At 43.3% G+C, this 16,665-nt stretch overlaps 2 protein-coding genes across 2 annotated transcripts in view; both read right to left on the bottom strand.

Annotated features, from left to right (window-relative positions):
* SRM (spermidine synthase) overlaps nucleotides 1–56 on the bottom strand; it is a 7,125-nt gene extending 7,069 nt beyond the window's left edge. Inside the window, exon 1 of the mRNA XM_035344384.1 lies at nucleotides 17–56. Coding sequence (XP_035200275.1) covers nucleotides 17–53 — 37 coding nt within the window. The 5' untranslated portion in view covers nucleotides 54–56. The remainder of the gene's footprint in view (nucleotides 1–16) is intronic.
* Nucleotides 57–2,048: 1,992 nt separating this feature from the next.
* On the bottom strand, nucleotides 2,049–16,665 carry EXOSC10 (exosome component 10). Its single transcript, XM_035344381.1, has 25 exons — nucleotides 16,468–16,665; nucleotides 15,862–15,998; nucleotides 15,268–15,391; nucleotides 14,855–14,959; nucleotides 14,297–14,462; nucleotides 13,429–13,540; nucleotides 13,045–13,120; nucleotides 12,797–12,907; nucleotides 12,246–12,389; nucleotides 11,746–11,936; nucleotides 10,905–11,061; nucleotides 10,232–10,380; nucleotides 9,886–9,936; nucleotides 9,013–9,124; nucleotides 8,296–8,346; nucleotides 7,664–7,742; nucleotides 7,379–7,500; nucleotides 6,966–7,061; nucleotides 6,206–6,280; nucleotides 5,641–5,728; nucleotides 5,375–5,448; nucleotides 4,631–4,799; nucleotides 4,093–4,154; nucleotides 2,817–2,893; nucleotides 2,049–2,236 (listed from the first exon to the last, which is right to left on the bottom strand). The coding sequence occupies exons 1-25, from the start codon at nucleotides 16,624–16,626 to the stop codon at nucleotides 2,206–2,208; spliced, it is 2,718 nt and encodes a 905-aa protein (XP_035200272.1). The 5' UTR covers nucleotides 16,627–16,665; the 3' UTR covers nucleotides 2,049–2,205.

Raw genomic sequence — 16,665 nt, forward strand, 5'->3', positions numbered from 1 at the left:
CCACGCGCCGCCCCGGCCCCGGCCGCCAGCGCGCGCCGCCGCCGCCGCCCCATTGGCGGGCAGCGAGCCGCCGGCCGCTCATTGGCTCGGGGCGGCCGTGACGTCAGGACCCAGGGCAGCGGGCGCTGAGGCAGCAGCAGCGCAGGGAGGCCGGCGCCCCGCGGCCACGTGGGGCTGCGGCACCCCCGCGGCGCCGGCGGAGGAGCTGCGGGCCGGGGGATAGCCGGGCTCCGGGGAGGGGAGGAGGAAAACGCCCGAGTTTTTTTGGGGAAAAAAAAAAAAAGGCTTTTATGGGTGAAAGGGGGCTCCCCCTCCTGCTGCTCCCGGGCAGGCAGAAGCTTCACAAAACAGCGCCCGGGCTGCGAGGAGCAGGATGGGGGAGAAATTCACCACGGGTAGACCAAGAGCTCAGCCAGGTTTTTCTGTGATCCTAAGCGAGAGCAGGCTGATAAAAGGAGAGAGGATGGGACCCTGTGTGCTGCAACTCCACACACTCCATAGGTGTACCCTAGTCACTGCCACTGAAAACATTTTAATGTTTTCAATGCTGCTATGGCAGCACCCCTCTACTCAGGATTTCAGCCGTATTCTATTTTCCATTTAAGATCATCCTTGAAGCGTTACCTTGCATACAATTCTAAGTAGAAAACTTAAAGAAACCAAATACTTGTAATTTCTCTGCAGCCAAGGGGGCTTTCAGAAAGTTTTACTCATTCTTCAATTATCAAACTCTCAGAAAGCATAAAGCTGACAAGAAGGGGAACTGTCAAATCCCTGCAAATGCACTTCAAGAAATTGCTATTTAACTGCCTCTTTTCAAAGACATTCTCCAGTATTCAGCCATTCAGCCAGATTTTATGAGCAGAAAGGGACTTTGTCTCAACATTACCATGCTGCTCAGCTGGCACTCTTCACACTGAGCTACGTAAGGAGAATAAACCTCTGTTCCTTTCACTCCCTACTCACCAGAGATATTGGAAATGATTGAAAACAAACAAAAAACCAAACCTCCTGACAGGTCTGTTAAAATGCAGCCCTCAGGTTAGGAACGCAGAAGCAAGTTTTTACCACTACCCACTCAGTCCTTGCACCTAGCCTAACATAACAGAAATAATTGTAATTGCCAAAACACGTGAGCATGCAATGGAAAATCTTCAGGCAGAAATGGAAATCACAGAGCAAAGGTAAGGCCTTTGGGAAAGGCAGCAAGCTCCGTTCATCAGAGCAGTGAACAGTAATCCAGGATGCAGCTCTGACACTGATCTAATACAACTTCAAGCAGTTTTATCAGTCCTAACCTTTGGTTCATCCAACTCCAAAATGGCAATGCTGTTTACCTTGTTTACCTCTTTCACAGGAGCATTACCGGCCTTCCGTTGTCTTCAGTTGCTTAGAGTGAACTCTGCCATCCTTGAATCACTTTACAGTCTGAGGCTCTTTCTACAAAGACATTAGGGTAACTCACTCCGGGTATTTAAAACTATGAAACATTACTATAGCTGTAGTGAGATTCAATTGCACTGAATCACAGACAATACTGGCTTTCCCCAGTATTGTGCAGTGTCTTTACCTTTTCTACCTAAAGGCATTGCTTTCTGTCTACATCATTATGATGAAAAAGTAACTACCGTGTCTGATCCAAAATGTGCCTGAGCACTTCCCCTCTTCTTAAGAATCTTTGCTTAAAAATACAAATACTGTCAGGAAAATACACCCATTTTTGGTATTACCTTGTCTTGTAAAAGATGAGCTGTGTTGTTCAATAAGCAGGGTCTAACATAAAAGCCTGGCTTTATTTCTTCCTCTGGACTGCTGGGGTTTGAGTCACACTACTGAATCTCTCAATTATTTTTGTGCTGGCTTTAGAGATGCCAAGGGATTCCTCCATACTCCACTGACGTGCTGGTTCTGAACTTCAAGCAACTCCAAGCATTGACAAGTTTAGCCTGACTGTATTTGAGGACACAGGATAAACTTTCAAAATTAGAACGCAACATTGTGAGTATAATTAGAAAAAACAATGTGAAGATAATAAAAGCCAAACCAACTGAGATGTTTATCCTTTAGGAAAAAAAGGATTTTAATGGGCTTAAAAAGATTTCTGTACAAAAACTGCTCAGTGACCAGTATTTGCCTTTCCATGGTGACAGTACTTCTGACTATTGTTTTGTTCAGCAGCAACTCCCACAGGTCTCGTAACAAGGACTATCTCTTCGGCCAGTGGTGTCTGGAACCCCTACAAAAGAGAGTTACAGAAGCTTAACTCTTGCCCTACATTCACTCAAGATTGAAAAATCTACGATAGCTTTCAGTGATTCTTTTGAGAAAGGGTCATGATGCAGAACCTTTCTGCTTCTAGGGCTGCCCTTATATAGCACTGCTCTTTTTTGGCTGAATAATTCACAAGAATCAAGCCCAGGAAGCTAGACAGTAAGTATATTCAGAACAAGAACATTCATATTTGGCAGTGCTGTTATTTGTCTTCCCAAGCTAGACGAATGTTCTCCCCACCTCTGCCTATCTTTGTGGCCAAAGAAAGCGACTCCCACATCTATTAACACAAACTTTTAGATCAGTATTTCAAGCCTTCCACCCAGAATTCTCCTTTATTTGCATTAATCCTGACTAAGCCTTTTCTTTTTTTCCTTTAAACTGACGTCAAGCTGCGAAAATAACATAAGTGTTATGCAACCTCTTCCCATAAAATGTGCTTAAGCTCCCACAGCAGCAGAGGACAATAGCTACGTTTTGCCCATGGCTCTGGGGCACAGGAGTACAAACGCTCCACGCGTGATGAGAGGAGGCTGATGACACACCTGTCAGCCTTCCCTGCCAGGTAGGACATGCTTCGGTTTCCAGCTGACTGTTGAAGTTTGTTAGCCCCAGCAAATTTCTGCGTGGAAGAAAAAAAAACCAAGACAGTGAGGTAGCTGCCAAATACAGTATATTCCACGTGATACGTGTCCTGTTAGGTCCCTCCTACTTCAAGGAACACTGCTTGTTTACACTCTGATCTTTGTTTTAGGACTTCATGCACTTGCACTGAATGCACCTGGATAAATGCTGTTTTGCTGGTCTAACCACGACATGTGAGCCACAGAATCCGTTTACCCATGTATACAGAGCAATCCATACAGGTCTAAAACCTCCCAAATTCATTGTTCAGTTGCTCTCCCCACACCCCCTTTCTGAAACAAGTTTCAACGGACACAGCAGAGACTGCAGGAAACTATTTTACACACTACCAGGCATAAACCTGTTTTGCTTCTAAAATTGTTTTCAATGAGTATCTAAGAGGCTTCCTGGTACCATTTGCCTTTCAATTAAATACACAAGTCAGAAGGTACAGGAAAGAGGCAAGAAACGAGCTTCAGAACTTAACGAACACCTGAGTACCCAATGAGTTGACAGATGGGCACCTATTGCTTCATGCTTGAATGCCCACTGACATCATGCATCAGCACCCAAATGCTCCACACGTGAGCACTACACAGAATGTAGTAACCCAGGTCTGCCAGGGTGACCTGTGGGGGGAGGAGGGGGTAAGAACTGCCCTGTGCTGGTCACAGGCAAGTGGAGGTGTTTCCCTAAGTATGTATTTGGCTGTTCTTCTCTTCAATCTCCCAATCAGTGATGGTAAGTTTGTGTTAATTAACAATTAATTAAATTATATATATATATAAAAAAAATCACTTGGTGGAGAATGCAGGCAACACCTGGACCTGCCAAGGCCTGGGGTGACTGGAGTGACTTTGAGATTTTGGAGAGTGCCTTGAATTTGGTATTGGGAATTTGTGGTGGTGTGCTGTGGTCTAAGCAGCGTGCCTGTTATGCAGGGGAGTATAGCTGTGAACAATGTATAAAAGGGAAAAACAATGGAAGAGTCTGCGGGGCCCTGAGAAAGCTCTTCCTGAATGGGAACAGGCTATAACACAAGACATAAATTTGTGATTGGACGCTGCACCTCAGTACAAAGCTCTCTTAGAACATTCTGCAGATCCTGAGGAAGTCCGCTACCTTTCCCAGCAACTCCCCACCTGGGTACACAATATCATCAACATTTCCGTTCCTTCTTTCATGACATGTCTGTACCTTGCCTGTGTAAGCTTGTTTAGCAGGATCAAACTGTGCTGACTGCTTCGATTTGCTGCTTCCTATGGGAAGGAGGAGAGGAACTATCATTAAACATTTCCAGAAAGAACAGTACAATCCACGGTCTTCCTCTGATAAGGAGGTTTCACTGCAGTCTCCCATACTAAAATCCAGAAGTCTTTGAAGGGCACAAGAAGCCTCTGAATGGATGCTTATTACAAAGGAGTCAAATCTCCTTTGCTTCCTAGTTCCCTGGGTCCAGTTAAACCAATGACTTTTCTCTATAGAGCAGAGAAGCAAGCAGTGAATCCTCAATCCCCTCAGCCAACTGTTTCAGGATTTTTGTTTCCAAACCAGAAAAAGAATGCTGAACTGTTGATTCCCCAGGTAAATTTCTTTCAGTATTTCCCCACCATAAGGTAAGTGCATTGGAAGTTTGCACTGCCTTGGCATCTGCGTTCACATACAGCCTTCTCAGGGCTCAGCTCACAACATTTTCCACAGCCTGCAGCACTCTAGCAAGAGATCCAGATCTTACCCGCAAACACTTTGAAGTTGGACTTGCTGTAATCAAAGGGGGTAAACTGCTTCGGTGCTTCCAGCTCCTCTGGTTGCTGGGAGGCTTTTGGCCGTTTCTTCTCTTGTTTTGGCAATTCTGTTCCCGTTTCACTGATGACCCTCTCTCTCTTCTTATTAGCCTGTTCCTGCTGTGAAAGCAACCCATGGAATGGAAACAAGGACGAGTTCAGGAGAATGAAACATCTCTGTGAAGGCATGAACACCAGCATGCAGGTGAACTGTCAGTGGACCTAGGCTCCAGTGACAGCTGGGGCTGTCTGTGGCAGTAATAGTGCAGGAAGAAAGCACAGTGTTCTTTGGGCCTGAACTGCTCCCTCCCAGAGCACGGCTTTTTCAGGCAAAAAAAAACCCAAGTTGTCATTTCACAGGTTACTAGAGGCTGAGATCTGGTGTCAATGCACAGGCAGATCTTGGGGAACCTAGGCAAGCAAGGAGCAGTGAGGTGCAGCAGTGGAACGTACTCCCTTCTGAAGACATAGAGGGATGCAAAGACTTGCACAGCACAGCTGCTAGGGGCCTGCTGCTACACATAGGGCAGAACTGCAGACAGCCTGCCAATCAAGGCAGTCATTTAGGTCACCTGCAATCAGTTGCTTTCAACTCAGGCAATATTTCAGAGTAATAGGGAGCTTGGGGTTTCATTCTGAAAAATGTTAAGATAAAAAAAAGGCAAAGGCTGGAAGTATGGAATTCAGTGACATACCATAGCTTGCTGACGAACAGACACAATGTTTTCTGTAGCCTCTTTATGCGCCTTCTGTGCCTGGTCACGATCAGCTAGGGAAACAAACAAGCATTACTGTAAAAAGCAGAAGTAAATTAGGCACGAGGTTAGAGAGATCTCTGTCAAACAATCTCATCCATTAGAAAATCCATCATCTAAGGTATTCTTATGACTGAGAAACAACCTAAATGTATTGGGAAAAAGCATGCTAGCCAACACATTGAGGAGCAGAAGAATGGCTTTACCTGACTGCTGGGCTGCTTTCTTTTTTTTTTCTTCCTTGGACTCCTTCTGTACTTGTGTCTGACTCATCAACTTCCATCGATTGCTGATCTACGATGAAAAAAATTACCTGGGATCATTTTCTTTGAAGTTTTATGGCAAAAGGGAGTTTTTTTTTATAAACCTGCTACCACATGCTGGTCTTCATTAAGAAGTACAAAAGATCAAATTGGATTGTAAAAGAGATTAAGATCTGCTGCACCATGTAAAGTAAAACCATGTGCTTTAAAAGTTCTTGAGCTACAAACAAGCCCAATGAGAACAAAGACAGATACAGACTTCAGTAGTAGTCTGTAGCTTTGACAGACAGGGACTGCAGAGTGGAAAGTCTCCAATTCTAGGTTCTTTGAAGAATATGAATGCTATAGAAACAATGAACCACTGATTCAGAAACACAGTAAGTTTTTCAAAACTTATTCTTTTTTTCTAAGAAGAACCCCCCCCAAAAAATTGCTGAGGTTCCCAAAGGAAAATAATCTACTTATTTCTTTTGTAGTACTTGGCAGGAAATTTTAAAATAAGTCTTACTTCATAAATTTTTGAAGACGGATCAAACTTTGCAGACTGTGAGACATAGGCAAGATTCTGTTCTGAAGGTAAGTACTGTAGAGAGGAAAAAAAAAACATTTTTCTTTAAATACAGCATGTGACATTAGTGCTCATAAGATCATTGCTACAATGCTACTTAAAATGTTCCAAATCAAAGGGTTCATATTTAAGAAGCAAGAAGCATTCTACAGAAAGAGAATCTTTTGGAAAAAGTAGCTATTGCCAGCTATAGCCACAGAAACATTAAAGAAAAAACAACCAATCAACATAAAAACACACCATAAATCCCAAAAAATCAAACAAACCAGCCCCAAACACACACCAGAAAACATCTGTTTTGATACTACTTCTAATAATCTGCCACTCCCAGTCTCGAGCAAAGTATTCTATTGTTCTTGTTTCATTCATCAGAAGAGTAAAATCAGCTCACTAACTTCAGGCACAGAGATGAAAATATGATGCAAATTAAAGAAACCTCAACCTCGATTAAAAAAAGGAGAGGTTTGTTTACGACGTAGAAAGACATATCTAAGAGGCAATTCAACATGTTTTGAAAACAAAACCACATGTGTATGCTTTCATAGGGCAATCTCTCAATTCCAGTAAGAAAGCAGCAACTGATGCTATATCAAGATCTTTCATGTAGCCTGGAAAAACAGCTCAGAGCATCCTCCACACAGGGTGGTTTATCAGTACCATTCCAAATACATACTGGGTTTTACCCAATTTTGAATTTTACCATTCTAAATGGATTTTCAAAGGACTCCATTATACGTTGAGCTTTCTGCTGTGCAGTTGTTAAAACTTTCTCATTTCCATCATCTTCATCACATTCCTTAAAAAAAAAAAAGAGAAGAAACATTAACATTAATAATTTTTAGCTTTGGCTACTGCCATTACAGGCACGTTATTTCTCACTTTATCTGAAACTCCAGTGATGGCAGTAATCCTCCGTAGAGGCTTAATTAATTTGCTGGCCTCCTCACCTAATTATCTTGGTTATGCCATATGCTTGACAGGAAGGCAGTACCTGCCAGTACCTATGCATATCTTACCTTACTATTTCTTGCAACACTACTACACAGTTTTACCAGATTATTAAGTATGTTTTCCTAATATTTAAACACTGACAGTATCACAGACATTGCTTACACTGAATATGCTGACAGTAGCAGTAGCAACGAGGCACGTTGTCTCTGGCTGGCCACTCTGAATATTCACTGTTCTCTCACTGTCTGTAAAGAGAGAATCATGTTCCAAGACTGGTGCAGACTCTGCATAAAAACAAAAACAAATAAAATTTATTAGATACTTGTATATTATGCTGCTCTTTGTGTAACAAGATTAACTGAAAGTATCCTCAGTGCTGCTTATTTCCCCATATCAAAGCCACATCACGTCATTATTATCACAGTTTTTAGGTTAAGTCCAAATTACCCAATGCAGAGTTGTTCTGATAATCGTCCATAGGAATACGGGAACTGTCATGTGGTCCAAAGAAGGTATTCTCCAGCCTCTGCAGAAAGATTCACATTGCAAACACCATTACTACACTATTCTATGAATCTGTATGTGTTTTCAGATACTGCAGAGATACTTAAAGTTCAAATAAAAGGGTGAAATTCAGAGACGGATTATTTTTAGTATAACTCACCTGCCAGAGCACATTACATCTGGCATCAAAAGTGTATCTGTGCAAATACCCACGGGCTAACGGAGATGTTTTACTTCATAAGCAGGAGGAGAATAAATGAGGCAGCCTTAGAAAGTCATCTGAGACTTCCCTTCTTAAAGATCTATCAATATAGGCTGACACGCATGCAACTGCCCAGCATCTAGAGCGTTTGCTGATGGAGTGTTAAGTGCTGTTGTTGCGGTGGTTTGTAAAATACCAATTTACAGCTGGTAATGTTATGAGTCTAGTACAGAAAATAAACATTAAGCTAAAGTAGAGAGACCTGTAAAATGGATTAGAATAAAGAATTTACTAGAAGCTACAATTTTGCTATGTTTTGTTATTTGAGTTTAATGCTCGAGACATCAGGTAACAAATATTATGCAAACACTACCTCTGGGTTGGACAGGGGTGCCGCCTTCTTGGCTGTCAAAGCAATCTCTGACTAGAATGGGAGAGAAACATAATCAGTTAACTGCACCTGATCTACTTCTTCTAGGTTAGCCTCCTCACTGATGTTTTCAGTACATTTATTACAAGCTAAAAGTAATTTATTTCTTCTTTTCCTGCATATGGATACATTTAAATGCCTCACACAGAAAGCACATGTTCATGCTCACAAATGGTTCTGTTTCATCAAAGGAAGAAGACTGTACTAATATCTACATGCTGATGATGGATTTTATATAATGAATCTAAGTGCTGATTTGTTTGTGTTTTTTTTTTTTTGCTTCACCATAGTGGAAAAAGATTTACGAACCCATTTACATGGCCTACTAATTCCACAAGGTCCATTTCTTCCTCACACACGTAAATGTGCAGTGTAAGGATATGGCACTGTACGGGCAACTGCACCCTGTTCAAGTAGTGCCTGTTCTTGTCCCGCTCTAGCTTTCCAAGGAACTACATCATGTCTAAGCCAGTACACATCAGACAATAGATGGGCAAGAAAAAACTGCCATATATCTTTCTGCTCCACTACAGAACACTATACTCAGTGTTCAAGCGAACTTCAGCACACAGCTCAGCACCACAGGTCACCATTTAGCTCTAGTACCTGGCTTATGGAAAGCAAGTGATGACTCCCTTGTGTGATACCAGCTACTCCTACCTTGAGAAGCGGCATCTCTCGGGCCTGCTGAATGAGAAGATGCAATTCATTAATCTGCTGGCGAACTAGTGGCGGGACTGGATTACAGCAAGCAATGATGCCCTGGGGTTCTCTAAAGAGAGATGAGAAAAAATCAGTGTGCTGTATTTATAGCTGATGTTAAGCATTTGCATTCAAAGGATGCACAACCAGATATAACCACAGGCCTGACTGCGACAGGACAAGACAAGTTAGATTAATCTGTCAAGAGTTCATTCTCCAAGATGAAAATTTTTCTGTACTCAGTTTGTGCAGGTAAGGAGAAACCGTTAATGCAGCTCTCCACTCACTCATCTTTTCTGTGGTCTGTCTGTCCTCATCTTCATTTTGTTCCTTGTTCAGCATTCCTCCACGGAAGCTGGCAGTGGACTTGCATTTAAGGATGCATTTTTATCATTCTCAAGCATGGAACATTAGATGATGAGTGCCAAGTGTTTGAGGAAAATGTTGCATAAAAGTAGGTGTTGAAAGGGATCTGCCCCCACTCAGCTCCCTTTGAGAACTGACAAAAACAGATGTTATAGGGGAACTCTTAGTGGCTCTGTAATACTGTCGGAATCTCAGGGTGGGGTGGGGAAATATGTGACATAAAACAATGCAAAGGAATGTGTTTTATTAGTGGAATAAAATCACAGAGATGTATATCCCAGAAGAACTCTGGAAGCTTCTGAAGGAATACTGCAATTTATTTCTCTTGAAAATTGAAGAGCTATAGAGAAAAGCAGTACTGTCAGCTGGACGAAAGGGACGAACTGCAGAAGTAATTACACACTAGGGAACACCTCGCTGGGTATTAAAATCAAGTGAGACTCTTCAAGGATGAGCAAAACTTACTTGGGCAGCTCCTCTGCTATCTTCAATAACATATGATTTGGTAACACGTATCTACAACACAAAGAGGCAGTGTGAATGTAAGCAAAGAATTACCTTCAAACTGCACAAGTCTACCCCATTTCACAATGTCTGAAGAGACAAAATCATTTAAGAAGAAATTGAGCAGGGCTGATCTAGATACCCAGAAGAATTTAGTGCTATCATAACAGGACTTCTGTTCTAGATGTAAAAAGTTGTCTGATTCAGTACACTAAATTTCATTATGTAACAGAATTGTCCCCTCTTCGGGGTGGTTGCACAATCCAGTACTCATTTAAGCCAGTATTTGTAACAAATAACTTCCTACCCTGTACTCTCATCCTCCTGACGTGCCGTCTTGTCTCTCCATGCAAACAGCAACCTAAATGCTGCTAGCTGCTGTGTGTTGAGATGTTTTTTCTGCCTCCTGTAGAGCTCAAGATAGGATTCATCTGAAAAGAGGGGCTTGATGTATTTCTGCATGGGAAAAAAAGAAACACTTGTGATTATCAAACCAGTGTTTTCTACTTTGCCTTGCTTCAAGACGACAGAACCTCATGCAGATGTAAAGGGCCTGAGTAAGCTCAGGTATAGTGTATCCTGGAGTCAGTACTTTCCACACATGCAATGTAATTGCCTCATAATGCAACTCCACCAAGGCTTTGAAGTTTTAAGAATGTCCAGCAGAACTGTTAATTTAACATCTCCCTGGGGAAAAGCACACCTGAAAGCATCAGGAGGCCAAGGTGTGCCAGCATTCAAAAAATAGCAAGGGGAAATCTGAACCCAAGGATTCTGGCTAGCGAAACAAGTGACAGCATATAACAGTGTGAATTTATACAGCTGATTTCAGACATGCAGATATGGGGTGGGGGGGAAGGCAAGGTACACGACACAACTGAAAATGAGTCTATGCAACAGATGTAGAAAGAGGCGAAGGACTTTATGCCCCCTTAAAGCCCGTATTCTGATCCAGGTAATCCAACAAGCTGAAGCTTTACCTTCAGGCAGATGTCTCTGCTGCGTTGCCACACAATCTGGAGCTGAGTGGGCTGCTCGTTCCCTCTCTCCCACAGTGCTTCCCTCACTTTATCGTAAATGTAGAGTAAGTAGTGAGTGTCATCACGGGCATACTGAATCATTTCTTCTGGCAAAGGGCTAGAAAAAGAAACAAAATTACACTCCTGCATTTCAGTTGCCCCAAACTGCATCTGAAGCATGCTAAGAACTAACATGGAAATTTTCTATTTCCTTCCTGAAGGATTTGATGGGCAACAGCAGTAACATGCTGTGCACTCTCCTGTTCAGATGACATCTAGTTCAGATGCTGGATGCTGTGTAGCTAAGTCGGACAGCAGAACTACCTGCTGTGGTAGTTGTCACAACTTCTTTCTCTCTGCAGAGCCTACATAAACTAAGTCTGGGACCTATGTGGTGTGCAGAGTCCATCTCCACAGCCAGGCTCCCTGCTCTAACTGCATACTGCTCTATCTGCTATGGTTGACTGATCATTTTTGCAGGACTCTTGAGAAGACAACTACAGACTTTCTCCGTAACACTGCCACGGTTCAGTGCTGTTCCTGAGAAGCGAGCTTCCAGGAGCTTTTTATTAAACAATCCTCCTTCATTTACCCCAAATAATTTCTAAAGAAACATGGGAAAATGTAACACTCAAGAGAACTTCAAGGACTTCCAGGTAAATGCTGTGCTTGTTCTTGTTTGAGATTAACCTACAACCTACAACTGTGGGGCTTTCAACTAGAAATACGCTTCTGCCCTAAAATACAAACAAGGATAAGTGCTGCCTTGTAGCTCCAGCACATCTAAGGGGTCAGCTCTCACCGTATCCTCCAGTCAGCCAACTGGTACTGCTTGTCAGCATCCACATTGCAATACAGCTTCAGCAAGTGGTCCAGAGAGTGCTTGCCAAGATTGAGAAGACGAGCAGCTTGGTGAGTATCAAACATGTTCACCAAGTAGAGGCCAAAGTCTTTTTGCAGCCATTCCACATCTGAATCAGCACCATGAAGGACCTTGGAAACCAAAAGAAATTGAGAATGTTATGAAGAACATTTATTCTCTAGGCTGTTAGTGCTGTGGTTTCATATTCATGTGTCTTGGACCAGATTTATTTTTTCTCTGACCTTCAGCATTAAGTGCAGGACAACGAAATGAGTGCACTCAGCAAGTAATTTCCCTCTTGCATCAAGGAAACAGGCACACGAGCAAATTATAATGAAAGCCAAGAGACCAAGAGAGAGCATACAGTGTGCTTTCAATGATAATAAAGTTCAAACAATCAAAAAACTCCACAAGGAATTCTGGTGAATTTGGCAGCTGACCTTCACAATTGCAGGGTCTGTGAAAGTCTCATTGAGAATGTTCATGTCACTGCGCAACTCCAGGGTGTCAATAATGAAGTCTTCTGTTCGGGTGGAAATCTGCATCAGGCATGTCAAGCCCAGGAAGCTCCTGTAGGAATGGTGCTGAAAAACATGGAAGAGTTATCGCTTTCACCACAGAAGTAATACTACAAAACATACAGCACCCCAAATGAAGGAAGAAATATTAACAGAGGACTTCTCAAAGCAAAAGACGTTCAGATGAACAAAGCTTTCTCTTTGTAGGCACTAGCATGACAAAAAGCAGCATGAGCAGAATTTAAAAAGGATTAAATTCAGTATGAAATGTGCAGCCATTACTGCCATTAAAGTATTGCCACAGTTTGATTCAGCCTTCTAGACAACATCTGTTAGGTTAGGACCACGAAGTAAATACATGTAAAAATATACTAATAGCATGATAAATAGAAGACTAAAAACCAGGAAGAATGTAATCGTCTCTCAGGCTCTAACAGCATAGATGTAACTTAAAAAAAAGGCAAATTGATTACCTCTAAGTCCAGGGCAAATTCTTTACAGTTCATAAGCTTTTCATTTAGTTCTACCAGTTCATCCAGCGTGGTGATAAAATGACAGGGTGTTTCCTTGATGGGCCTGTACATCTGGCAGAGCAAATCATTAGGAACAGTATGTTCTCTGTCAATTCCCACCCTGACCTCCACCATCAATTCTGAAATTTGTCAAGTACGGCCAGCTGCAAACTTACTGCATCTGCTAGTACATTAATGTGGGCACCAACCTGGGGCTCCGGTTTCTTGAGAACTCCATCTGGTGGAGAAAAATGCTCCAGTTCGTACTGGTAAGGGTGAGCAAACCTGTGGAAATTAGGAAAACAGGTACGGACTAAACTTCAGTCATCGTTATGAAGCCAGCGCACAGAGACTTTGAGAGCTCTGGTAGTTTCCACATTTTATCTCTTGTTAAGGACAAGAGAAATTTTGTCTCTTGTTAAGGACAGGTTTAAAACAACTGCTGTTGACTAAAGCGAATCACACGCAACGCAGTGTGCAGACACAGACACATGCAGAGCTGTTACACATAAATGCCACCAGCACAAGGGGACCGTAGAAGTGCATGTTCATCAATGCACTCCAAGCACCTTGCTGTCAGTTTAATTTCTTACATGTCTTGCTCAGTTTGCTGCGTCCTCTGCTGGTGTATGAAGTCTGCCAAAGCAGCTGGTACATCCAAGTCTTCAGGGCGCTCCTTTCGTTCCCGTCCACTTTTTGTGAGGGCTGAACAACCAATATGGAACAACTGGACTGGGTCCCACACACAACATTCTCTGCCTACTACTACTTTCTTCCCTCCACCCATCATGGGATCCCATTACAATCACGAGCTATCAAAAACTTAGATTTAATTTAGACCCGCAGCTTTTGTTGCCAACAAGATTTCTGTCCGCACCTCCAATGATAATTCAGTTACTGGGTTTTATGAGGCTGTCATTAAGTGAGATGCAAGGTGGGCTGAGAGCTTGGAAGGAGATTGAAAAATCCTCAGAAAAATCTTTCAGTCATTCCCATATAGTAAAGCACAATCCACGTCAGTGCAGACCATGGATGAATCATTGTCAGCAGAGTGACAAGTTGTAGAGACAGGATGTTTCACTGGCAGCTTTGATAAAGCAGCCAAACCAAATCTAGGTCTAACCCTACACCTGCTGCTCTTAAGTAATTAGAAAGAGTTATCTGTAAGGCCAGGCAGACTAACAGACCAGTCAACACAGCTCCTGGTACCAGGAGAACTCTCACCATGGATGTTCAATGGTGGCAAAGAGAAGCAGCAGAATACCTGCTTAGAACAGGTTAATTACTGTATACCAACAAAAACATGTTGTATGTTGACCGACCCTTACGCTGCACGTATGTAAATAACAGAGCCACGAAGCTTACTTCATCTAAATGGTCAACATCTGCTGTTACTCATTTTTGCAGTCAATGATTCTTCTCCTGTATTACGAAGACAGATTTAAAAGGGAAACATCTTACCTTCAGGCAAAGGTTTTAAAGCATTTGGCTTGATAAAAAGCTTAGGTACAAAGGGAGTGTTGGAATTGTCAATCTTTTCCCGAAACTTAAGCTGTGGTCGAGAGATGTTCTTGGCATGAAGCAATCGGAAGGTTTCAGACTTGGTTCTTTTGTGGGATTCTCCTGCCTTTTAAAAAGAAAGCAAACCACAAGTAAAATTAACGTGACTTAATAGATGTCTAGACTCAGGCTGACCCAATTTTCAGAGGAATAAAATTACACCCCAAAATCAAAAGTGGGCTGCTCCTTTGCAGGAAGTGTTCTGAACCTAAGAATGACAGTTCTCTGAAATTAGGACTCCGAATTCCTAAGAACGAATAAAAGTAAAGCTGTTGTGTGCATGAAATTAAATTGGCAACTGAAAGCACACAGATTCCACAATCATGATTTTTCACAAAGGATAAGAGTAAGAAAAATCTGAGGAAACATTTAGCTACTAAACTCCACTAGAAAATCTGTAGCACCAATGCTAGGACAAAAAGCTATAATAGCAGAGCAAACTGAGTGCAGAGGCCTCACCTTGCGGTTCCAGCTGGAAACAATAGTCTGTGGAAGCTGCAGCCCAGCAGGGAGGACTGGCTGCTGGTTTTTGTTAACTCCTGCTGCTTCATCCAGTAAAATACCCTAAATTCCAGAAAAAGAAAATTTACAGACCCATTCTCAGGTTATGAGGTTATTATGCCAAGCTGTATTTAGTCTCCTCACAAGTCACATATAATCTTTGCTACCTTTGGACCATGATTTGTCTGCTTTATCTGCTGTGAACACTGGTCTAGTATGTAGAAAAGCTTTTTAAATAAAATGAAAAGTCATCAGATTACGGAAACACTAAACATAATTGTAGAAGTGCTACCTCTGAAATTTATGTCATGAAAAAACCTGTGACAGCTGAATAGCTTAACACAAACAGTATACAGGAATAATTTGCTCACCACTCTTTCAAGAATGACATCATTGGAGTCAACCAGCATATCAAATTTATCTTCCAGCTCTGTTACTTTGCTGCGATCTTTCATGTGGCTGCGGCAGCCATGGTATTGCATCAACCTGCTCATGCTTGCAAGAGAACAGCACAGATATTAGCAATTTAAATGAACACTAAACCATCCATTCATTTCAACTTTCTACATCTTAAAAGTAGTAAATTAAATTAAGTAGCAGTGAAATAAATTTATGAAATGTAGTACCTATAGATAATGCTGCGTAAGCAGTGAGTAGAAAAACCACCTGTACAGTACTGTTTTAATTAATTTCTTTAGAATCACATGGCTTTCTAAACTGATAGCCTAGTACATTTTATATCAGCCTCTGCTCACTCCATAGTTCTTTACCTAAACCATTACGAAAGATATTCTGTAAACTTGTTACATAAACTGTGAAGCGCTAGAAGAGAAGCTGAAATTTGGTAAGCGACATAAAACATCATTTTATCTCCAACCGGCCTGCAGTTTCCAAAGGGGGATGCTACGCTCTGTTTTGGATTGGAGGTTACTGTGAATGGCACGGAGACTCAAACGCACCCTTACCAGTGGAGCAGGCGGTGGCCCTGCGTTTCGCAGTAGGCGCGGAAGCCAGGGAAGCTTCGGTAGAAGTCATACTCGTCGCCAGGCCGGGGGAGCCCATTGGACGCCTTTGTTGCTGCTACCACCGTGCCCAGAGCGTACTGTGCAAGAACACCGTTATCAAAGAACACCGTTATCAGCACCTTCCCAGGTTATTCCATTTACCCAGGGGCTATCTGACAGAAACGCATCGAGCAGAGCCTGGCTGAGGCACGACTGGCCCTAAGACCTGTACCCTCGGGGTTTTTCACACGACTAAGTTCACAGCATCTTGCTGTAATTCCTTTAAAGTGACACAAGTATAACCACAACGGGCTCCCAACGCTCATTTTGGTGCTTAAGGCTGGAAAGAAGGCTCGTTGGAGCCGCAGCCACGCAGACAGCTGCTGTGGTACTTTAACAACACAGACTGCGGGGCAGCCCCACAGCCCCTGAGGCCGGGACTACAGCCCCCAGCATGCCCCGCGGCACCCTCACGCGCAAACCGCCCGGCCGCCGCAGCCCGCGCCGCGCAGGGCACGCCGGGACTCGTAGTGCACAGCACCCGCCCCGCTCCCCCCCGCCCCACACCTTGACGAAGGCGTCGGCGTCGTCGAAGCCGGGCAGCGCCGCCTCCCCGCGCTTCGCCTCCGGTTCCCCGGCCCGGTCCGCCGGGCCGTCGCTCCCCTCCCGGGCCGCCAAGCTCCCGGCCGCCGCCCCGCCGCTCCCCCCGCCAACGGCGGCCGCCATCTTGCCCCCGCAGCCACGCGACGCTCGGGAGCTCTCGCG

This window comes from Oxyura jamaicensis, chromosome 21 (genome assembly GCF_011077185.1).
Source record: "Oxyura jamaicensis isolate SHBP4307 breed ruddy duck chromosome 21, BPBGC_Ojam_1.0, whole genome shotgun sequence".
Taxonomy (NCBI): domain Eukaryota; kingdom Metazoa; phylum Chordata; class Aves; order Anseriformes; family Anatidae; genus Oxyura; species Oxyura jamaicensis.